The sequence below is a fragment of the Oryza sativa genome, chromosome 9 (assembly GCF_034140825.1).
Source record: "Oryza sativa Japonica Group chromosome 9, ASM3414082v1".
Taxonomy (NCBI): domain Eukaryota; kingdom Viridiplantae; phylum Streptophyta; class Magnoliopsida; order Poales; family Poaceae; genus Oryza; species Oryza sativa.
This window is the reverse complement of record NC_089043.1, coordinates 18423549-18449199: the sequence shown is the minus strand read 5'-3', so window position 1 is coordinate 18449199 and position 25651 is coordinate 18423549. Positions and strand designations below refer to the sequence as shown.

The 25651-nt window shown below is 43.5% G+C and overlaps 1 protein-coding gene across 1 annotated transcript; it reads left to right on the top strand.

The window, feature by feature from the left end:
* Positions 1 to 19471: 19471 nt before the first annotated feature.
* Positions 19472 to 23790, top strand: LOC4347000 (protein TIFY 6b-like). Its single transcript, NM_001403749.1, has 7 exons — positions 19472 to 19722; positions 20227 to 20429; positions 20550 to 20821; positions 20928 to 21012; positions 21110 to 21470; positions 21580 to 21637; positions 23094 to 23790. The coding sequence occupies exons 1-7, from the start codon at positions 19647 to 19649 to the stop codon at positions 23287 to 23289; spliced, it is 1251 nt and encodes a 416-aa protein (NP_001390678.1). The 5' UTR covers positions 19472 to 19646; the 3' UTR covers positions 23290 to 23790.
* Positions 23791 to 25651: the final 1861 nt, after the last annotated feature.

Sequence of the window (25651 nt, the reverse complement as noted above, 5' to 3'; positions counted from 1 at the left end):
CCCCAAAATTTGATTTTGATCCCTTGCATACCCCTCCCATCAGTTGACCGTTAGTTGACCGTCTATTTTCCATAAAAATGACCATTTTACCCTTGGATGAACAAAGAAATTCATGAATTACATTATTAAAAATATAAAAGCTTCTCGCATGAGACTATTATAGTTATGAGTTTGTTGTGCGATGCATTATTTATCCCAAAAATATTTTTAGATAATGAAATAAAAAAACACGTATTTATTTTTTTAAAAAAAGTCATAAAAATGAGGAGCATTCATATAAAGATAGGACTACCAATGTTCACAACATTTTTTTTATGAATGCTCCCGATAAAAAAAATCCATTGTCCTATTAAAATTTGAAATAAAAATTTTAATTTATTACATTTATTTTATTTTCAAAATTTATGTCAAAATTTTCTGCACTAATTATTTAGTTTCATTAGTCTTATAAAATGCACATACTGTGCACCCAAACAAAATTTTTTCAATTGTTTTTTAAGCTTATATTTAAACCTAAAGCATCAAGGGCAAAAAGGATATTTGCAACCAAACGTAACAGTGAAATGATGGAAAATGTAACGGTAGGGGCATGGAAGGGATCAAATTGAATTTTCAGGGGTATAGAAGGAATCGGGTAAATTTCAGGGGTATGAAAAGGATTGAGTGAGTTTTCAGGCGTACACAGGGAATTTACTCTTCATTTATTCATTTGAGGGGAGAGAGATTGATTGCTGCTGGGCTGACTGCCACGTTACTGGTGATACGTGGATATACAGTGTGATATTATCGGCCTGTGGCTTGTATGGCTGTGCGTCCGGTTGCTACTCGTCGTCCAATTTAGGCCATGTTTGATTTAGTATAGGATTATTATAATTTAAATTATTAGGAGTAAGCTGAAATAAAAAAGTAGATTATTACAATAGATTATTATAATCTGTAAGCTAGATTACTATAATCTAATAATCTACTTTAGAGGAGTTTTTGGCTAAAGACCAACTACCCTTAGATCCCTTTAATAATCCAGAGAAACAAACAACTCGCAGATTATTTTATGTTAGCTTATTATAATCCAGCTTAGAATAATATGATTTAATAATCTAGATTATAATAATCTTAAGCTGAAACAGACAGACCCTTAGTCCACCTCAAATAGTGATAATTAATCAGATCAATCCTAGCTAGGAAATCTGTTTTTTCTTTTAAAATTTTCATGTTATATAGGGAAATCTGTTTTTTCTTCATGTTTTATAATGAGGTTTTTTTATTTTCATGTTTTATAGGCAAATTTGTCGATTTGAAAAAAGGTCACTGTTGTTCGCAATATCGGGTACGTGCCACTGGAATTTTTACAAAATCTGAACCATGCCTCTTTGTCACGGTTTCTGTCAATACCTCCTTTAGCTTCAACTCCGGCTAATGCCTCCCTTTGTTCTTCAACTCAGGCAATTCTCTGGCATCACTTGGGCTCATGGACGATAGCACATAGGGAGCGAGCTCCAGCACTCGGCGTGGCGTCGTCGGCTGCGAAGGTGGGGGAGAAGATGAGGCGATGCAAGTCTCTGTCCTCGACCTCGTCTCCACCATAGCGTCATCAGCCGTAGTGTGTAGGGCTCCATCGCAGGGAAGACGTCTCTGGAGGTCGTGGTGGAGAAAACGAGGTGGCGTGTGGGTCTCCATCCCCAACCTCGTCTCTACCATAGCATCGTTGGCCGCAGCGCGCGGTGCTCCACCAGCAATCACCTCGCCTATGCAACCCATTGCTTCTAAAAGTCGTGACTGACAATCCCCTCCAGGTCAACCGTCAGCGTTAGGTCGGATCCGTTAGATCTAGAGGCCGTGAACGATGCTCACATCTAGCCTCACCGCCCTTCGCTTGGTGCTGAGCTCGTTGTCGTCGCCAGATTTGCATCGCTGTCGTTGCGCCGTTTCACGAGCTTGAGCACCACCATAGATTTGCTTGAGTTGGAGAAGAAATAGAGGTGTTGATGAGAGTTGGAGCTAACAGAGGTGTTGATAGAAATCGTTATGGAGTGACACAGTTTGAATTTTATAATTTTTCAGTGGCACGCACCGATATCGTGAATAGGTGTAGCATTTTTGTTTTCAAATTGATAAATTTATAATGATATAGATCCAATTAACTCTTAATACTAATCTGATTAATTAACTTATCCGTGTTTAAATTCTGGTGTGCTGACTTGGAGCTGAAGTGAAGAGGACGGTGACGTGCCATGGCGTGCACCACCGTGTCCGGGCCAGCAACGCTATAGCTAGCTTCTTTTTCTCCCATACTCGCACACGCATTGACGTCTTTTCACCAACACGTACTCATGGACTCCTTTTACAACTACACTCGATTCGATTGCTAAGACGTGAGAAAAGATGTGTGCACGTGGAGGTAAACCATTTGGTAGTTTTTTACTGTACATTTTTGGGAAAAGGCTCTCAGAAGGAGTTTGTTGTTGGGACCTTAGATTAGGGGGTGTCTGGGCTCTAAAAACATAAGTTTCTATGGGAGAGGCTTATGTTTTTCAGCCTCTCTCTCTCAAACACCCTATTAGAATCCTCATCATCATTTTCAATGGTAGGGGTCCCCCGTTTTTGTGCGTGCTGCTAGCCGATTTCTCTAGGTTTGGTGGACATATGCATCATATTGATGAATGAGAGGGAGGGGGTAACTAATAGAAAATGCATCTGCATGATTAGTGACGAATGCAGCTTTAAAATATATAAGTGGGACGAGATGTTCACTCGATAAGAGCAATCGAACACAACGCATATCGTATTTATAGTTTAATCGCATAACTGCCTTGATTATTGTTTGTAGCGTGTTGTGAAGAGACGGACTAATATGTTGGGCATCCGCACCTTTTTATACCTAATGGCTAGATCCGCCCCTGCGCATAATGCAATGCAATGGATAGCAGACAAGAAGTCCTCATCAGTTAGCCTAATACTGATTATAAACCTCTTGGTTAACTTATTAGAAAAAAAAGAGAGAGAACTTATATATACATGCTATTTGGTTTTTTTTTACAGAGGAAATATTTTCTTAGCGATTTAAAAACCAATATTAAAAAATATCTTTTCCATCCAAAAGTCTAAGCATAAGTTCTTTATCGCCAAGACTAATAAAAAATAACTCATTGTGCATGTAATAGAGATCAAGAACTATATGTACGCATGTATCCAATGAGTATTAAGATATTTCTTAGATTTCAATCAATAATTTAATGAAAAGACCATATCTTCATTTAAGTTTTGATATATAGAGACTATAAATATGCCAGTATCCTTTAGAAAAACTAGAAAATAAAATATACTTAACATTTTTTAATGAAGAGAGAAAACTACAACGAAAATCAACTTTAAAATTAAAAAAAAATAAATTTAAATTTTAACAGCGACTTAGGCTGCGTTAGTTCGGAGAACATAGGGAGATTGTTTGTTTCGTTTTTCGCGCGCACGCTTCCCAAACTACTAATGGTGTGTATTTTGCAAAAATTTTCTATATGAAAGTTAATTTAAAAAATCATGTTAATCCATTTTTGAAGTTTAAAATAATTAATACTCGATTAATCATGCACTAATGGCTCATCTCATTTTGCGTATGTTCTCAGTCCCCTCTCCCTCGTACCCAGCCTTATAACATAAGGCAAACCCACGATTGGAAGATCATCTTTGAACAAACAAGCATGCATGCATGCATGGCCTCCATTTGTCTGGGGGACCTACGAACTGCACATATGCATATATTGCTCTCACGCGTTTGTGTGAATGCAATGCATATATTCCCCTATCTATCTTTTGTGTGTTCATGCAATGCAAGCTACTATAGCTTTCTTTTCCTACTTTTGTTATTTCTCTCTTTTTCTCCATCCCTCTTGTCAGCCCAAAAAGTTTCCGGTCTGAGTTGGGTGCACTGTGTAGTGAAGTGTACAGCACTGTGGAAAAAAAGGAAAATAGTGTGCTGGAGAAGTTGAAGTCAAGAAATAGTACAATAGGATTCACTGTGCATAGTGGGGTACATTTTGATTTTCTTGCAAGAACTCTTTGATAACTATTCCTTCCCTTGGAATTCTTCAGATATCGTGCAAGAATTTGGAAGAAAACCATCTAGATTTGTTGTTATCCTGAGTTTTAAAATTAGGCCTTGTTTAGTTCCTAATTTTTTTTCCAAAAAGGTCACATTGAATCTTTGGACACGTACATAGAGCATTAAATATAAATAAAATGAAAAAAAAATAATTGCACAATTTGCATGGAAATCACGGGACGAATCTTTTGAGTCTAATTAGTCCATGATTAGCCATAAGTGCTACAGTACCCCACATGTGCTAATGACGGATTAATTAGGCTTAATAAATTTGTCTCACGGTTTTTAGGTGAGTTATGAAATTAGTTTTTTCATTCATATCGGAAACACTTTCTGACATCCGGTCAAACGTCCGATGTGACACTCAGAAATTTTCTTTCGTGAATAGTTGCTTGAATGTACATATATGATTTGTCTTAGCTCTTAATTCAACTACTAGCTACTCCCTCCATCCCACAATATAAGGGATTTGAGTTTTTGTTTGTAACGTTTGACCACTCGTCTTATTTAATTTTTTTTTGCAAATATTAGAAAACGAAAAGTTATGCTTAAAGTACGGTAGATAATAAAGTAAGTCACAAATAAAATAAATAATAATTTTTAAAAAAATTGAATAAGACGAGTGGTCAAACATTCCAAGCAAAAACTCAAAATCCCTTATATTATGGGACGGAGGGAATATTATTTTACTCTCTCCATCTCAAAGTATAAGAAAATAGAGCCGAATAATATATATTTTATAGTACCATGAATCTGTGCATGTAATCTCTATCTACATAGGCCGAAGATGTATGATTAATTTTACTCGACAGATCGAGGCTACAATAATTAAAGATTACCAAGAACGTAGGTCATCTGCCGCTGATGTCTGCTCACCAGCAGATCTATGCTTAGCTAGTTAAGCAGTCATTGATTAATAAGTGCCCTACGTAATATGTCTATGCATGCACCCGTACGTTCGCGATGGGCGACTGATCGATAGTATTAATTAGCGATCTGTACCATACACTGCCACTGAAACGAGGTTATGTTTTAGTGCTTAATGCTGACGCTCCAACATGTGATGAACACTGTACTGATATAAGTACAATAGTATATAATTATATATGGTCCCTGCAGTAGTAGGAGTATATATCAGTATCTCGATCACAATCAGGGGCAAAAAATAGAAAGTGATATTAATTAGACGCCAGTAATTAACCTCCTTTAATTCTCAGAGTAAACAGTTACTAGTATTTACTACAACCCAAGTTAGGTTAATCTAAGATAAATCGAGAAAAAGAAACATATTACAAAGCAAATTCACTTTGGATCGCCGTAGAGTGGCATTTCGCCTTCTCTTCCACAATGAGCATAAAGAGGTTTTATGCTTTGTATACGGAACACCCAAGCTTTATTTATGTGTAAAAATAAATAAATATACACACATTAGTAGCTGCATATACTTTTGAGCATCTGCCGTAATGGCAGAATGTCGAGACATATTGTAAAATAGAGCTATATCTCATGATCTCAATACCAATAAAACTGACATATATTTTACGGTCTCAATGTTACCCATTGTATGATAGAAAATCTTGTTTCCATATAAATATAATAATCTATTACTAAATTAGTCAACGTCTATTATTACAAATCTGGATAGATTTACATCCCAACGGCTCTATCATAGATTTTTTTTTACTAAATAGATTCATAAGTTGTTATATTTTGGAATGGACATGAGCTCCGGCCTCATCATTTGGCTTATTCGTGCATATTTGTGAATGAAAAGTAATTTCTAAATGAAAAATTATATACGTGTTCTTGGCTATCTAAAAACAAAGGCTGAAAAATAATTTTGATGAAAAAAATCAGCTTAAAATTTAACATTGAAAGTTTCAAAATTGGCTGATAAACATAGATTTAGGCTGCGTTTAGTTCACGCTAAAATTAAAAGTTTGGTTGAAATTGGAACGATGTGATGAAAAAGTTGAAAGTTTACGTGTATAGAAAAGTTTTAATGTGATAAAAAAGTTAAAATTTTAAAGAAATATTTCGGAACTAAACACGGCGATAAGCGAAAAGAATATGATAGGTTCTGAGTAGCCTCAACCCTCAAGCATTGAGTTCAGATACTACAGCTTATACTTGAAGAGTTGAGGCTTCAAAAAAAAAAAAAAACCCTCAAGCATTGGACCCCAGGTACAGTGCGCGCGATAGCGGCAGGTGGAGTCGGTCCTGCAGGCGCGGCGTTATTCCCGGGCACTGTTGGCTCGCATGTGGGTAAGCACAATGTCTAGGTGAGAAAAGAACCGTGTCTTATGGAGTATATTACAAATTCTTTGTAGGAAAATAAATATATTGAAGCGAAACACGCTTAAAATAATTATAGATCTCATCGGTTTGTTCATATTTCAAAAATTACCAAAACGATTTATAAGAGAATAAAAATTAATTTATAGGTAAAACTTTATATATTTTGTTCATACCGAGTCAAAACCCACCGCTAAAAAAATTGCGCTGAAAATTTTATAAAATCAACTTTAAAATTAAATTCACAAATTTAAATTTTGGTGTTTGCTTTTGATTTATTAAGAGCATGTTTGGTAAAACTTCAACTCCTAAATTTAGCTTCAGGAGTTGAGTCTGGAGTGGAGTTGTAGAGCTGTCTAAACCCAACCGTACCCCACCTCTCCAATTCATTTTGTGAGAGCGCTCTACTCGACTTCACTCCTATTTTATACGGAAATGAAACTGTTTGGCTAGGTTGCAGGAGAGGTGGAGCTGAAGCTGGTGCTTGTGTCAAATATGCTTTTAAGCCAATCGATGATAAGGCTGTATAGGAACTACCACTGCTTGCCCGATATGGGAAATTGGGAAGACAACGGTTCACGGGCGGCACGTGGGGGCGATGCCATTCTGGAGGCCTACGTGGGCCCGGCTGTTCGGCGCCACGTCGCTTTCAGCGCTTCGGTTTTTTCTACTAAGCTGTACTACCACGTGAGCTTCACTGTCATATTTTAAGGGAAAGAAATGCATGCTCCAATTATGTACTCCACCCAATTGGTGATATATTTGGTCTCCTCTCAAAAAAAAAAAAGAAATATAATGTAGTGGCCTTGGATGGTTGAGTTTAGTCGTGGCTTAGATTTTCTCGGTACGTAGTATCTAAGATTTTTTTGCATTAAAAATAATTGAGGAAATAAGTTCACAATAATTTGATCAAACGGTAGCTCAGGCTGCGTTTCGGGAGTGATTAGTACATGATTGATTAAATATTTATTATATTTTGTAAAAAATTAGATTAATATGATTTTTTTAAGCAACTTATAGAAACCTTTTAAAAAAACGCACCGTTTAGCAGTTTGAAAAGCGTGCGCGTGAAAAATGAGTAGGAGTTGGGAACGAACGCAGCCTCAGTTGGTTAGATTTCTTTTGGTGTAATCTACCAACTCATGGTTGAATATGACTCATCACATATACTCGTATTTAAAACTAATTATTCTCTCGGTGGTATATATGTGATATATTTATCAAAATGATGTATCTATGATGATTTTGTCAGGCTCAAGATATGTCGAGAGGCGGATCTACAGTGTTAGTGCCGGTGTCAGGCAACGTCGATGACTTTTGACCAAACTTACGATTAAATTATTTATTCATATATAATAACACTATGATCTAAGTATAATTAACATACTATGACTATGACGATGATGATAGGCACATTATGATACCAATGAAACAATTTTCTAGATCACCACTAGATATACTAGATATGTTGGTTTATAGATGCTCGTCAGGATAAGATGTGCGTGCACGTGCTCATACGAATGATGAATTTTTTTTATTTATAATTTTTTTTATTAAAAGTTTTACAAAAATAATTTTCCATTTTGAAAATTGACGGAAATAGTCGCCTACCGCCCTCTGGGAGGGCGATTTTTAAAAATCGCCCTCCCAGAGGGCGGCGAAAATGACGTGGCAGACGGCCGTTCGCTCTCGGGCGACGGCCGTCAACGAAATTTGCAGGCGGCCCCCTTGCCGCCCTCCGCGAGGGCGATTTTCTACTGTGCGGGGGGCCGCCTGCAAATGGGCGGCGAGGGGGGGCATGGAATTTTGCAGGCGGCCCCCTTGCCGCCCTCCGCTAGGGCGATTTTGCACTGTGCGGGGGGCCGCCTGCAAATGGGCGGCGAGGGGGCATGGAATTTTGCAGGCGGCCCCCTTGCCGCCCTCCGCTAGGGCGATTTTGCACTTATGTTTGAAGTTTGCTCTATACAGGTTGCGTGCGGCAGGCCTTCTACCACTTTGTAGGCTTGTTGAGGCGGCGGCGGACGACCGTGACCCAGCGAAGCGGTGGGATGCAGACCGGTCACTCCTTGCCGCTCTTGTAGACCGCTGGAGACCTGAGACGCACACGTTCCACCTTCCCTGTGGGGAGATGGCTCCGACACTGCAGGACGTGTCGTACCTGCTCGGGCTACCGCTGGCGGGAGCACCAGTTGGTCCCGTCGACGGTGTTTTTGGGTGGAAGGAGGATATCACTGCGCGCTTCGAGCAGGTGATGCGCCTTCCACACCTAGGACCGACCACCACCCTTCCTCCGTACTCTACAGTCGGGCCTAGCAAGGCTTGGTTGCTCCAGTTCACTGTAAGTAAATAAGTTGTTATCATCATACATGCTTATTTGCGACCGGATGAGTGTTTTGTACTAACATTTCATTCTTAACTGTAGGCGGACCTTCTGCACCCTGACGCTGATGATTACTCGGTCCGACGCTCCCTTGAGGCGTACCTGTTGTGGTTGTTCGGGTGGGTGATGTTCACTAGCACCCACGGGCACGCTGTGGACTTCCGGCTGGTCCACTACGCACGGTCCATCGCGGATGCTCAGCCACAGGACGTGCCGCAGTGGAGCTGGGGTTCTGCCGTGCTAGCAGCCACGTACCGTGCCCTCTGTGAGGCGTGCACGAAGACTGACGCGGGAGCGATCATCGCTGGCTGTCCTATGTTGCTTCAGCTTTGGGCAGCCGAGAGGTTTGCCATAGGGCGACCAGTGGTGGACAGCGCACCCTACGGGGTTGGTCGCAGCGCGCAGTGGCCAGAGGACGGTCCCACGATGGGGACTTACTGGTGTCGACGTGGGGTTAGTGCAACTTCGCTGCGTTATAAGTTTATCAGTCCTCTTCTTTTTTTTTTCCTTCACATAACATGTCTAATTCCGATCATGTTTATTGCAGCGTCGTTACGCTCACGTCCAGGTGAGACGTGGTTACCCGGACTTCGTGTTCGAGTTTGACCGTCTCCAGCCGAGCGACGTCATCTGGGAGCCGTACACAGAAGAGGCCGTCGCTGCGAGAGCACCGCTAGGACTTTCGTCCTTGTGCACACGCGACCAGGCTTACTGGCTCACCATCCTGCCGATGGTGTTCGACATTTTCGTTGAGCCTCACTGCCCGCAGCGTGTGATGAGACAGTTCGGACTTAGGCAGGTGTTTCCGGGCAACGTGCAGCCGACCGTCCCCCCTGCCGACCACTCGTGAGTTCGGATTGTTCATTTCTAAATTTTTATGATAATTACATCATCGAGCCATACAATTTACCTCTCTTCACAGGTTGACTCGACGGGGACAGCTAGCAGGCGCACTTTGGGCTCCACGTGTACAGCAGTACGTTGACGACTGGGTGTTAGCTACAGAGGAGGTGATCAACGAGCTCTTCCCACACACGGAGGAGAACTACCGTGACTACCTTCGCTGGTACCTTCCTCGCACTCGTGCGCGTGTGACCTTCACTCCAGACGCCCCAGAGCCGCACGTTGCCGCTGTCACGGACGCGTATCCCACGCACCGTGACCGAGACTACTTCGTGGCGGTACGTCCAATTTGTATTACTTCCAACAATTATGTCATTTATCTTGCATAATATAGGACAACTACTGAATTTTTTATTTCCATCTTGCATAGGCTGATGCGGCACGGGATATCAGTGCCGATATCACCGCAGTCCAGGTGAGGTTGAGCAGAGGTTTGCACTTGACTGACGTTGAGCAGAGGTCGACCTTCGACCGGATGCAGGAGAAGATGCGTGCGGTCCTGCGCGTCTTCTCCTGTCGCAGCGCCGTGGACGTCGTACCTCCAGCTGGTCCGGTACACCCACGGCCTCGCGGTCCTACCGTCGGAGCAGGACCTCGTTTGTCTTCGAGCGCCCCTAGCTTCGGAGCAGTGCGACCTACAGCACCGGTTTCGCACGGTACAGTTCAGCCCAGATATTAGTTCATTTTTGTTTCAGCTTTTACACGAATGTGTCACCATGTTTTAACTGCACGTTTCCTCATCGCAGGACCTCGTATGCCTTCGAGCGCGTTCGCAGGCACGACCGGCCCTTCCGCGAGCTCCGCAGGGGCGTTCGCCACCTCTTCGGGCGCGTTCGCCAGCTCTTCCTCTCACGGAGCGTCGATCCCTCACCCACACGGTACTTTACTTTTTATTAATACTGTTAAATACCTGTACGAAACTGATGGTCCTTGTCCAGCAGGATTTGCAGCCGGGATCTTCGGTACTTGGGCCTCTTCGTCTCACGCCGGTAGGACTGGTCCTACTAGCCAGTTCTACGACGATGACTTGCACGGTGCAGACCACCAGGACGTACTAGGCTCCTCTCAGCTTGGAGGAGCTCCAGAGGCGCACACTCAGGAGCAGCCAGAGGTCACACCTGTACAGGCAGGACGGGTTGGCCGTGCCGTACCCCCGGACCGACTCACGTACTCCCAGGGGCACATTAGGGCGCAGGGTAGGAGGGACAGGGGTAAGAGGCCTCGTCAGTAGTGTTCTACCTCTTCAGTCCTTATGTGACCGTTTCTTTTGGCTTACAAACTTGTAAAGCAGTACTACTTTTGCTATTACTACTGCAGTACTACTTGTGTTTGTCTCGTCTACGTAGTTCTTTTCATTCGTATGGTGCTTGAACAACTTATGCTCACAACAACACACTTTCGGCGCTTCACGGTAGTGCCATATCCAGTAGCGCGCACAGTCCACAACAGCACACATGAAAAGCGGCAGCTCGAGTTATCACTATCAACTTTCGGCGCTGCCTGTTGACATAAAGTGAATCACGCCCACGCGTGATCGTCTTGTCACATCTAATGAATAATGTATCTCATTGAGTTCACATATATTGCAGTGAAAACGACGCTATATAATTGACAATCTGAAGGCAACCTCTTCATATCTTCTTTCCCACTACCACACCACACACGAAAATGGAAGCCTATTAATTGGTAATACGTAATCTAGAATTGAGATTATGTACAACATTCTTCACTACAATTTTACATTTTGGCAGCAAACCAAATATGATCAAATGCAATTTTACCTTACCAAATATTTGGTAGTGCCAAAACTTGCTTATATTTTGGCATTAACATAATATTTGTACGGTAACATTCCAAATATGCCCTAAAAAATAATAAAATTGTATTTTACCAGTCTTGGAGATTTTAATCTTGTATAGTTTTCAATATAAAAAGATTTGATAACTATTGATATTTATATAAAAAAAATATAGAGCACAGTACAAAATCGCCCTCCCCCAGGGCGGCAAGGGGGCCGCCTGCAAAATTCCATGCCCCCTCGCCGCCCATTTGCAGGCGGCCCCCCGCACAGTGCAAAATCGCCCTAGCGGAGGGCGGCAAGGGGGCCGCCTGCAAAATTCCATGCCCCCCCTCGCCGCCCATTTGCAGGCGGCCCCCCGCACAGTAGAAAATCGCCCTCGCGGAGGGCGGCAAGGGGGCCGCCTGCAAATTTCGTTGACGGCCGTCGCCCGAGAGCGAACGGCCGTCTGCCACGTCATTTTCGCCGCCCTCTGGGAGGGCGATTTTTAAAAATCGCCCTCCCAAAGGGCGGTAGGCGACTATTTCCGTTAATTTTCAAAATGGAAAATTATTTTTGTAAAACTTTTAATAAAAAAAATTATAAATAAAAAAAATTCTACGAATGATTGCGTGTGTATACGTGTTTGTGTGCCGTGTTCAGAAAACAGTAGGAGTACTAGCTAAAATTACCTCTAGCTAAGGGCATTTTCATAGTAGTTGATAGAGACATGAACTATTTTTGGGTGCTAGGGAATACTCCTTGCAAAGTAACACGCTTTCATCGATCCTAGAATAAATAGTCTAAGCATCTAATTATTCACGCGGTCGATCTATATTTCAAGCATAAATTCCAAGTATTCGTTAGCTGTGTTCTTTATTCCGAAAGCGACTTTCTTTTTATTTCAAAGGGATATAACAGATTTCATCATTGTATCATATATGCATATGATTCCCCATCTCTTTCAAATTAAAGGACACATTTGCCACAATAAACGCATTTTACAAACGATGACGACAGACAGCTGCAAACTAATAATTTCAAAAAAAAAATCGTGAACGCGTAAAAAGATTGCATGTCAATATATTAGAAGGAAAAGAGTTTGCAGAATATATAATTTCAAAATGAAATATACTGGATTTTTCGAAGTATTCTCCAGAAAATTGTGGTATTATAGCTAGGTAGTTATTTCCCTAAATTGAATGGAGTCATTTGTTTTTGAAGTGAAACTGAAAGATCGTCTTTTCCCCTCTTTGCCATGGTCGACCGATCGATGTCTCTAGGCGCCCAATTATTCGAAATTACTAAATTAAATATGATAAAAGAAATATAACCATCTTTCGGTATATACATATAAGAGGACTAGAGAGGCTTAATAAACATTGCGCTCAATTTTGATCAAAGCTTTATAATTGTACAATACTCTTGCATGGTTTGATCAAAGCTTTAGAATTGTATATATTAATTCATAGTGTACTTTTTAGAAGATAATTAATATAAATATTTTACATCCTAACTTTCGCCATAAGGCAACGAACCAATCTTTCTATACTGAAGACATTGTGGTCGAAGTAAATGTATAAAAGTCAGTTTGGTTTTATATGTACTGCTACATATTTTTTAACCAACAACACCAAACAATACAATGTTTAATATTGTTATAGTAGGAAAAAAAATTTACGTAGAGGCTACCACATGCCAACAACGCTTCCACAGAGCAAAGTACTAGCATCGCACCAATCACCGCTATGTGCGATCGAAAGCCTCCAAACCTACAATGCAGCGCCACCATTGAACATCTCATCAACACTTCCAACCAACTGACTTCTTGACTCTATCAACGAGAAGAGTTGCATAGGAAGAGAGCGAGAGAGATTGAAGAAGATCTACTCGTCCCTCGTACAGTCCTGTTGCCATCCAAAAGTGTCAAGCCAACTATCTAAAGGCATAAGAGGTAGAAATAAGACCTGCTAGGTGACACCTCAAAGAAGGAACGACAACATAGCATCGTCATTGCTATTCATGTAATCCTAACACAAATTTCATCCAGAGAGTCCCACCAGCAATCGAGTGAGGTGCCTCGATAACGCCTTTTAGAGGGATCACATCACTAAAAAATGTCGTTGTTGTCGGCCCAGAAAGCTCTAGGCACCCACAAACCCGTTGTCCCACCTTGTGCAGCCACAAACCTATTGTCCCACCAGAAACAACTATTGCCACTGTGTAGACATCGATGCATCAACACCTTTTTGCTACTAGCCTCCACCAATCTCTGCACTACCGGTGCCCTCCCTCTTGCCGCCATCCACATTATCCATTGCCATCACTATGCCGGTGTCATCGCTGTTGGCTAGACCTGCCTTCCCTGCATGTGGATCATACTCATTAATAACCGGTGCCATCGAAGTTGTTGTAGCATGGATCTTCCCGGGGAATGAGCACATTCGTCTTCCTTGGCTTTCATCTAGCACAAGCCATCATCGTATGCCCACCTCCTCCGTAGCCCCTCTTCTTCCCTCTTCGCCCCGCCAACTGTTGAGGGATGGGCGCCAGAGGCCACCCACCAATATTGCCACCGTCAAGGTCAATGGAGGATGCAACATCATCCTGTTATCTCCCCTTGACTTCATGGATGCATCATCCCTTCTCCATGACCTCATCTCATTGCCTCGCCTCCACGTGGACCATGCCAAGCCATGCATCCACGCACCGTCTCACTCGATCCGGCAGTTGTCGCTTGATCTCATGCTCAACCCCAGTTGCATCCGTCACAGGGGTGTCGGATCCGGCCACTTCAATGTAGGATCTGCCCATCGATGGCCTACACCCTCTTCAAGCATTCGAGGCCATGGCCGCCGCCCGACTCAGTTGGGAGAATGCCCACCGTCATCTTAATCACTACGGTCACACGGATTTCCAGCGGCTCGTTCAGACCACAACAAGGTAGTAGAGAGATAAGGGGCGATGGCGGCACCGATTGGTTCCTCCTGTGTCACCCCCCTAGGGTTTGCCAAACCGTTTTGGGTGGGGTTACTGCTACCCCACGGTTTGGCAGTTATGTGGTAACCGTGCGGTTATCGTAAAAACCGCACGGTTATTGCGAGGTATACCGTGGTTGCAAACACTGAGAATGTTACCGCACGTAATAACCATGATAATCGTGCGGTTTTGTAAACCCTGGTCACCCCAGGGGACAAGATTCTATTTTATTTTTGGAGTACTTGATTAGCACTATAGGTACGTATTAGTCTCGATATGTAGCTTCCATATGCTTCGGATTGTCACATCGGAGTAGTATACCAATTTATCAGTGATATTCCCTGCATGCTAGCTTGTCCAGAAAATGTGGCCAATCTATTTCGAAAAAGAAATGTCGCCAAAGGCCCAGTCAGACTGTTGCAGTTACAAGCATGATCTGACAGTATCAGCTATATATACGAATTAAAAGATTACGTGTATCCAGAAGTTCCAACCACTATATCTGCCGAGATATATTTGCACTGAACATCCTGAACAAAGATCCAGTTCCATGCATGCATATGCATGGCCCAAATTAATTAGTATATATTTCGCTGTTAACACGCAATGAAATGGTTTAAAATCGTATCACGTTGAGCACATTTTGAGGGTATATATATAGAGAGAGTTCTTAATTTGTTCATCAACGTCGTCAATTATATATCCTCCCAGCATTTGTACGTACATTCTGAATTCTAATTCTCAGCCATATATTTGCGTAGTCGTCACATCATTAGTTTACTACTCCCCCAAAGTATAAGGTTTTTTGATGGATGTGACGTATACTAGTATAATAAATCTGGATAGACCCTAATTCTCAATCCTATATTTGCGTGGTCGTCACACTGTTTGTTTATTATAACTTCCGTCCCAAAATATAAGAGATTTTGGATAGACATGACACATCCTAATTTGTCTAGATTTATTATACTAGGATGCGATATATTCACCCAAAAATCTCTTATATTTTGAGACAAAGGGAGTATTAGAAAGCGAGGCGATTGATTCCTGGCATGTGTCCTTGATCTCCTAATGATCGATGAACAAATGCTTTTGTTTTTTCAAGATGCATGGATGGCGTGCACCTCTTTTTTACACATTGGCATATATAACATGTCTCCCTATCTTTTTAAAACAGATTATGTTCTATAATGCACACTTTAGACCCTTTAATTTGAAGGAAGACCATAGGAATTTCAGAGGATTCTAATTTTATATATTTTTTTCCTAAATTAATGGTTATTTGAAACAAAGTAATGTACAATGTTGAATTCAATGAAATTTCTATGGAATGCCTAGATCATTCTATTCCATGCATGTTTGGGAGGAAATTAAATTAACATGAGATCCAACATAGCTCATGGAAAACTTTCTGAGTCTTTCTCTCCTTAAATTTTAGAGTTTTTTTTTCTACAGTTCAATCAAAATGGTTATTCTTGAATTTTGTAATTCTCTATTCTATACTTGCGTTCCCACTGAAGTATTGGGTTTCCCTATTTCTCCGTTTTCTCAATATTGTGTTTCAAAGGACCCCTGAGTACCAGGGAATTTTCAATCATTGATACATTCAAAGCATTAAGATTTTATTATATGCAATGCATAGCCAAAAATGCTTATATTAGCAAAATAAAAAACAATATGTTTGGAGAACAAAATGATTAAATATATGCATCGTAGTTCGTGTCAATATTTTTACACTGTACACCATGTTGATGTTTTAAATCAGAAGGGAGAAAAAAAATATAGAGGGAGTAACTAATTAAGAGCTTGATCCAGCTAATAAAATATTTGTTGACTTAGACCCAAAGCACAACTAACTACTTCCAGTTTTGATACTAGCCACCAGGATACATGATGCAAAGTTCCATATATATGGTCTGTTTGTAAATTTACGTTTTTTCTTCAAGAAATAATTACTCCATTGTAAACAAACCATTAATTATGGATCACACATATGTGTTCCCATCATGCATGATTATTTGAAGTGGACTGGCATGATTATTTGCAGGTTGTTAATTACTTAATTGTAGTCAAGTCAACTTCACTTACTTTTCCTGTGCCTGACTAATTATCACTATAATTATAACTGAAATCAAATTAAAGTAATCAAGAATATGATTCTCCTTCGTACGCAAAAGGAAGATTGCATAGCGATTGAGGAGAAGATCAGCAGTTGATTATTAACTTTGGGTGCTTCTAAAAATAATGATATATTTAAAAATATCCTAACTGTAAAAGGCCACAAATTAAGAAGAAGCACATGCTTGTCAGGAAGAACAGCTCAGTCTTGCCTACTCTCTCTTTTAACAAAGCTATAGCTACGGCCATCAAGACCATGCTCCTAATCCAACAGAGGATCGCCACGTTCCTCCAGACAGATCTGCATCATGTAGTAATGATGTACATAACCTTGTTTATTTAAGTTCAAACCTATTGTGATGACCACCCTGCATGCTAATATTTAAGTCAGCAAACCTAATACGGAGTATATTACTACTACATATTATTGCTCCAAGCTAATAAGATATATAGTTAATTAGCTCTACATGATTTGTACTTTAAATTAACCTTTCAGTTATATAAATATGTAGCAGTAGGAGTATATTTCTAATTTATGATCATGGTATGCAGAAGGAATCATGAAATCCTAGAAGAAGTGGCACAGTCTCACAAGTTTGACATGGCAAACTGTGCATTTTTCTTTTTAAAATAAAGCCTAGCTATTTACAGTTGTACTTAACCCCTAAAGTATTTTTAGCTTATTATTTTAAAAAACATAAATTTTAGGGAAGAAGTTAATATCAAATAATTAAAAGAGGTGCGGTTTTGAATCAAGGTCGTACGTCTAGCTCACCGTTTTACGGAGCTAGCCAGAATAGCTCTAGCCCTGTGCGTTTCTCTTTTTTTTAAGCTTATTTTACACTCCGGATTACTAAAATAATTAACTTGTTTACAGTTGTAACGAAATATACATGATTCAAATCTGCACAATTGTTGCGGCATTGCTATTCGAAAGCACAAGTAAAAAGAAAGTACTGTATCAAACAATTATATCGTTGTTACCTATGCACATGCAATTGGAATATGTTCTACTCCCTTCATCCCATAAAAAAAAACAACCTAGTAACATATATGATACATTCTTGTATATGAATCTGGAATACATATGTTCATATTCATAATGCTAGAATATATCATATTCAATATTAGATTTGTATTTTATGGGACGGAAGGAGTATGTCATTAGTGTTTCCTGTCATGTAGTATATACTAAATATTTTGATCATGAATAAATCGAATGGAAATTGATATATAATTTTGTTACTGGTTGAAATATGCAGGGGTACTATTTTTAGAGCCTTTGGCCCATAGGCTATGGGCACGGTAACAATATCACGTCCGCGAGAAGGCTGGACGCTCTAGATAAACGACATTATATTCTATTAAGGGGACGCTACGGAATTACCCTGTCCACCTTATAGAAATAAAAATCCCATACCCTGGTGTTTACATAAAAGAATATTATTATTTTTTTGCGGGGAATAAAAAATATAATTTGTTTTGCTCAGATTTAAAAAAATCAGAAACTTTCACATAATGTCAAAAAATAATAAATATATTATAAGCCTTCGATTCTATATATTTCAACGCTTCCGTGCTACTCCGACTTTTCCCTATTTTATGCTCCATCATTCATAGGTGGTATAAATGTCCTTTCAGCTAAATAAATAAAAACATTTCTTTTTATAGTACCTTAGTATCTAATACTCCATCAATTTTAAAGTTTGATACTCCTCTATTTCGTATTATAAGTTGTTCGATCGTTCCTTAGTCAAACTTATTTAAGTTTGATAAAGTTTGTAGCAAAATATAGTAACATTTCTATACAAGGCAAATATTGTATCAAAATATATTTAAAGTTAAATTTAATAAAAACTAATTTAGTATCATAAATGTTGCTAATTTTTTCTATAAACCTAATCAAACATAAAGTACTTTGAGTAAGTAAACAAATGAACAACGATAGTATGAAACGGAGGGATTAACTTCCAATTAGATAGAATAGGTTGAGAGAATACGTAGGTGGAGAAAATAACAGTCGTATTTAGTTTAGATAAGAGGGTAGATAAAGAAAAAATTAGTAAATGACACATGTTGCTATATTTTTAAACGGATAAAGTGATATCCAATACTAGAAAACAAAGCACATAAATGATCTACTCGCAACCAATAAATGAATTGAATGAATATGAAATATACAAAAGAAAGCAACGAATAAATTAATACTAAAACGTCGTGCGTGCGCACATGCCACATGGTGATGGCGAGAAAACATTAACAAAACCCCAACCCAGCACGCCACCCCACTAAAGTCCAACCCTCGTGACGCAAATTCTATTCCCATTTTAATAAATTATTATTTAATTAAATTAATTAATTATTACTTCTAATTTTCGTTCTTTTTACCCCTCCTCCCTCGTTTTCTTTTTCTCACCGCGTCCAATCCTACCCACCACCCCCCCCACAACGTTTTCCGCCCACGTGGGCCCCACCGACACGTGGGTCCCACCGTGACAGGCTAGTATACCCACACTAGTAGTACTCCCTCCGACGGTAGCTAGCCATACCCCCGCGCAATTCCGGCTCGTGTGCGCGAAGGGGGGGACACGTGTCGCGCCTCGGCAACCTCGGGATCCGCGTCTAGCGCGGCGGAGGCGGCGGCCCGGTCACGGACAGGTGGGCCCCTGCACGCGCTGTAGCCCACGTCGTCAGTGACTTCGCGTAGCGCTAGACCGGGTGGACTTGGTTCGTATACTCGGCCACGTGGGGGGAGGGCGACCGGCCCGAGCCGGTCACCCGCGGTGTGGGCCCCACCCACCCCCTCCCTCTGTTAATAATTATTACCAATCCGGATTAGATTAAGCGAAAACCGCGTGATTAACTTAAACAATTGATTAGCGCACGCATCCTAGTACAAAGAGAGAGAAGAAGAGCGAGTAGTGGTGGTAGTAGTAGAAGAAGCGTAGAGCGGTCAAGGCTGCGTCGTCGTCGTCGTCGTCGTCACCGGCAGCGGAGGAGGAGGAGGAGGAGAGAAGGTTCAGAGGAGGAGGAGGTAGCGAGGCACGAAGTAGCAGCATCTCATCTCATCTCTCCCTGGCTGGCTGGGGGGAAATTCGATGGAGAGGGACTTCCTGGGCGCGATCGGGAAGGACGAGGAGCAGCGGAGGCATGCGGAGGAGAGGAAGGAATCAGGTTAGCTTTTCTCGCGGGAATTCGCTCGCCTTCCCTGTTTCGGGGCGATTTGGCGCGCCGCGGCGGGGGGGAATCTTGAGGAGGGGTGGGTGAGTTCGGCGAGCTAACTGCTGGATGTGGCCATGGCCGCCATGGCTCGTGAGGCGGAGAAGAAAAGCGACATCCTCCTCTTCCATGGATTTTGTGTTGGATTTTCTTTTCTTTGTTTTTCTTTTGGGGGGAAAGGAAAGGTGGTCGCGTTTGGTATGGCGGCCTAATTGCTTTCGATGGCTCACTTTGCCGTGTACGCTCGATTCGGGGCGAAGAAATTCAGCGAGGATTTCTCTCCGGGGGAGAAAGCCGGCCGAATCTTTCTGCCGCTCGCGCGTGTCGCTAGTCGATTTCGAGTAGTCGCTGCTTCTGAAACGATTGGGATGCTTAACGGATTCTTGGTTGATTGTGTCATATATATAGAGCTGGGCGGATGAGTATTCGATTGAGTGTGTGTGCGTGCGCAATTTTCAGATTACTTTGGAGCAGGAGGAGGAGCGGCAGCGGCGGCGATGGATTGGTCGTTCGCGAGCAGGGCCGCGTTGATGTCGTTCAGGTCGTCGTCGTCGGCGGCGGCGGCGGCGGCGAGGGAGGAGACGAGGGAGCTCGCGTTCCCACACTTCTCGGCGTTAGACGGCGCCAAGATGCAGCAGGCCTCGCACGTCCTCGCAAGACAGGTGGCTTGCGCTGTTCTTCTTCTTCTTGATTTTGTTCTTGCTCACTTGCTGCTTGTGAATTTCTGTTTGATATTGATATCCTAATTAATTAGTTTGTGGATATGTGGATGTTTTTTGCAGAAATCGTTTGGTGCCGAGAGCCACGGCATCCCGCAGTACGCCGCCGCCGCCGCCGTGCACGGCGCTCACCGTGGCCAGCCACCGCATGTTCTGAATGGGGCTAGAGTGATTCCGGCCTCGTCGCCGTTCAACCCGAACAATCCGATGTTCAGGGTTCAGAGCTCGCCCAACCTCCCGAATGCCGTCGGCGCCGGTGGTGGCGCGTTCAAGCAGCCGCCTTTCGCCATGGGCAATGCGGTTGCCGGATCTACGGTCGGTGTGTACGGAACAAGGTAGCTAATCCGCTCTGTTATCGAGCACGAGGTTTGTGACTTTTGTGAGAGTGGAAATGAAAGATGAAATTGGACTGAAATATATAGCTTGTCTTGCTTTGTATAGGGACATGCCGAAGGCGAAGGCGGCGCAATTGACCATCTTTTATGCTGGTTCTGTAAATGTATTCAACAACGTCTCGCCGGAGAAGGTATGATTTCATTGTGACAGATGGTGCATCTTTGTGCTGTACTATGGATGATTATTACCAATTGACATGTTTTAATAGCTGTTTCTCATTGTTGCAGGCTCAGGAACTCATGTTCTTAGCTAGCAGAGGATCTCTTCCAAGTGCGCCGACTACCGTTGCTCGTATGCCAGAGGCACATGTCTTTCCCCCAGCAAAAGTCACTGTACCTGAGGTTTCGCCTACAAAACCGATGATGCTTCAGAAACCGCAGCTTGTTTCGTCTCCCGTGCCAGCCATTTCCAAACCTATCTCCGTTGTGTCACAAGCTACAAGTCTTCCACGGAGTGCCTCAAGCTCTAATGTCGACTCCAACGTGACAAAATCTTCTGGTCCATTGGTTGTTCCTCCCACAAGTTTGCCTCCTCCGGCCCAGCCTGAGACACTAGCCACTACCACTGCTGCAGCTATTATGCCGAGAGGTATGCCTATTAATTGCTTGCATGAATTGTATTGTGATGTTATGATAGTAGTTAGAACTTCAGATGAATTGTTACAGTGTATGATTTATTTCTCTTTTTTTCATTGCAGCTGTCCCTCAAGCGCGGAAGGCATCCCTTGCCCGATTCTTGGAGAAGCGAAAGGAAAGGTAGAGATCATATATTTAAGGGACAATTGCTCATTTGACCCTGTTTCGAAGCCTAACTACCAATCTGACCTTACATTTTTTAGTTTGCTAATTTGACCCCGCTTTTCAAAATTGAGCATGCCGTTTGACCCTATTTACACTACGCCGTTAGGGTTTCACAAAAAGAAAAGAAAAAAAAGCATTTTACTATTCAAAGTGACCAAATTGCCCTCCATACATTTCACTTTCAACTCAATCTCACGAGTCATGACCTGCCCGACCCTCTCTCGTTCACATCTTGGCGGCGGCACCGGCGCCAATGCGGTGAGCGAGCAGGAGGCAATGGCGGTGCGGGGAGGAGGTGCGGCAACGGTGCCGGTGCATGGAGGGAGGCGGCGGCGGGGGCGCCGGAGCGCGGAGAGGGGAGTGGCGCGAGGAGGCAGCTGGGGTGGCCGACGCGTGGAGGGAGGAGGGGGCGGCGGTGCGCCGGTGTGCGGAGGGAGGCGGCGGCGGCGGCGGTGGCGGTCGGCGCATGGAGGGAGGCGGCGGTGGGGGTGTCGGTACGCGGAGAGAGGAGCGGCGGCGGCGGAGAGAGGAGCGGTGGGCGAGTGGCGCGAGGAGGCAGCCAGGGCGGCCGGCACGTGGAGGGAGGAGTGGGCAGCAGTGCGCCGGCATGCGGAGGGAGGCGGGGCCGGTGGCGGCCGGCACGCGGAGGGAGGAGCGGCGGCGGGGGCGGCGCGAGGAGGGATGCCGTGGCAGCCGGCGCGGTGGTGGGAGGGGGGGTGGCGTTGCGCCGGTGTGCGGAGGGAGGCGGGGGCGGCGCCGGCACGCGAAGGAGTGGTGACGAAACCTGCGCGCGGAGGGAGGCGCGGGTGGCACCGGTGCTGGTGCTCGGGGGAGCGGCGAATGTTGCCTGTGGCGTCGGTGGCGGTTGCTATTTGATATTTTCTCTGTTGGATTTGATCATAATCTGTGTTTTTACTTCATTGTATGTAATTTGGGATTCACAAAATAAGACAATATTCTGTCAATTTTTTAAAAAAAATTATGCCAAATTTTATTTGCCTTATTTTGTCAAAAACCGTCAAATGAAAGACAAATTAGTTAAACTGATCCAAAATTTTCAAATTAAAAAATTGAAGCTAAATTTGTTAAACTTGTCTCAAATGTAAAAGATACATCAAATTCGTTATAAATATGTCAAAACGTCCAAATATATCGTTTTGATATAACAGGGTCAAATAAACAAGGCCAAAAGGGGCTATTTACCCCTTAGTTAACACCGTTAACTCGATTTGACGGAGTAGGGTCAGCCTTTATCTTTGATTTTGAAAAACAGGGTCAAATAAGTAAACTGAAAAAAATAACGTCAAATTGGTTTCTCCTAACATTTAATTGTGATTTTATCGTATTTGAGTACAGCAACTCAATTAATTTATGCTCAGAAACTGATCTTCATCCCCATGCTCTGTTTCAGAGTGACGACCGTGGCGCCATACCCATTGGCCAAGAGCCCGCTAGAGAGCAGCGACACAATGGGGAGTGCCAATGACAACAAGTCATCTTGCACGGACATTGCCCTCTCAAGCAACCGCGACGAATCATTGTCATTAGGCCAGCCAAGGACCATCAGCTTCTGCGAGGAGTCCCCCAGTACAAAGCTACAAATCTGATCTGGGTGATTGCCCAGTGTCCATAGATTCGGCCATTCTGATTGATGCAAAAGACATAAAGAATCTTGTGCATTCAAGCGGGGAGGAGGGCTTGGGAAGAGGCATAATATATAGTATGTTATTGATGGTGTTCTTGTTCTTGTTTATGATGTGTTTTCACATGGTTAATTCGCTTAATGCTGGTCTAGCTGGTGCAAACCCCCCAACTAACAAGAGAGCTGCCACTTGCAGACTCTTGAGTATTTTTTGTTGGCCTTGCGCCATTGTATTGCAGAAAGAAATATGCCAAAATTTAGCAGTACCAAAATTATAGGCTTACAAAAACTGTACTATTCTTGTTTCTTGTATGAACTTACAAGCTGCAGAATGCAAGAACAGATGCTGCATACTACTACTTTGTTCATGTTCTTTTTTTTTTACATCACTGAGCATGTTTGTGCTTGCAAGATGATCATCTTTTTTCTATGGTAAACATATCACATGGAATCCTCATTTGTCTTCATTTCATTAGAGATGACCATACTCTCTCTGGATATGTAGTGATTGGGTACTTCTTACCAGGGTTGCATTTACCGCGCTTACCGCGGGGGTACGGTAAGGGGTAAACCGCGGTAACCGCGTCAAATTCAAATAAATTTAAAAAATAATTTGAATTTTTGATAAATTTTGTACGGTTTGTCGCGGTTTGTCACGGTTACCGCGGTTACCGTGCGGTAACCGTGCTTACCGCCGGGGCGCGGTAACCGCGGCCCCGGCGGTAAATGAAACCCTGCTTCTTACTCGATTATATAAGAGGTTGATCAAGTGCCTTTACTTAACACTAATTGCAAACAAACTCTCAGGTAAGATAATGTCTTTTTTCCCCAGTTTTTCTTTGAGAGAAGTTGGCAGTCTGCATTCTGCAACTCGGCAACTTCTTGAGGAATAAGTTCACTTTAGGTCCCTCAAATTGTTGCCGAGTCCGAAATTCGTCCCTTGAGTGCAAAACCGGGTAGAACGCATCCTTCAACTTACAAAACCGTGCAAACGAGGTCCCTCGGTAGTATTGTGCCTGGTTTTGGCTGATGTGGCACCTACGTGGCTGCTTTGACTAGGTCTTCATTCCATGTAGCATCCACGTGGCGCTTATATGGTAATTTAATTTAAAAAAATATAAAACCGTGGGACCCACATGCCAGTTTCACACACCAAATAATAAAAATGGTGGGACCCACGCGGGTCCCACATGTCATCCTTAATCCTCTCTCTTCTCTCCCCTGCTCTGCAGTCTGCAAGACAAGGCCGGAGCGGTGGCGCGCGAAGTCGGCGGGGCGACGGTGGCCCGAGCGGCAGCGCGCGAAGCCGGCGAGGCGGCAGCGGAGAGCCCGCGGGAGTCGAGGTCGTCCGAGGAAGTAGTGGCGACGGCGGCCGGAGCGGCGGCGGGTGGGCAAAGCGGCGGCGGAGAGCCCCCGGGAGTCGAGGTCGTGGGTGGGGGGAGGGGGCGGGCGGAGCAGCGGCGGCCTTGGGGGCTGGTGCGTGGGCGCCGGAGTGGCGGCGGCCTTGGGGAACAGCGCGTGGGAGCCGGGGTGGAGGCGGCCTTGGGCACTGGCGCCGGCGCGGAAGCCGACCTCGGGCGCGGTCACCGGCGCGGCGACCTTGGGGGCCGGCGCGTGGGCGCCGGAGTGGCGGCCTCCCTCCTCTCGGGCAATGCGCCTTGCTGCCTCGCGCCCAAGCCAGATGACGCCTCGATCTCCCGTGAGCCAGGGCGTGCATTGGCGTTGCTAAACCTACAAATTTTGTTCTTTGGAGTTCAGTTTTCCCTTAAATTTTGGCAAACCTACAAATTTTGTTCTTGTCCTCAGGAAAGCTTGAAGCTTCATTGATAAAAAAAAGAGAAATATTTTTTGCATGATGCGAAAGTACTTGTTCTGATTCTTGCAGAATCTGATATGATCATTGGCTTTGCAAGTAGAAACAAGACAGAGTTGTTGTGCTTCTCCTTGCAGTGAGTGATTAATTAGGGTTGTTAATGCCATGAACCAGTTCGTCCCTGATTGGAACACCACCAGCATGGGAGATGGCTTTGCGCCATTAGGGTTCGTGCGTTTCTTAGATCGAAGCTGGAGATCTTTCCATGGATTGGAGGCGATCAGATGAGTGATTCTTTGGTTATTGTTGTTGTTGCAGCGAAGACGACGGGCTCGTCGAGCTGCTCTGGTGCAATGGCCACGTCATCATGCAGAGTCAGGCGCCGTGGAAGCCGCCGAGGCCGGAGAGGACGGCGACGACGGCGGCGGTGGCGGCGGCCGGCGGCGATGGCGGAGGATGAGTCGGCGTCGTGGTTTCAGTACCCGGAGGAGATGCTCCCGCCAACGCCCTTCTC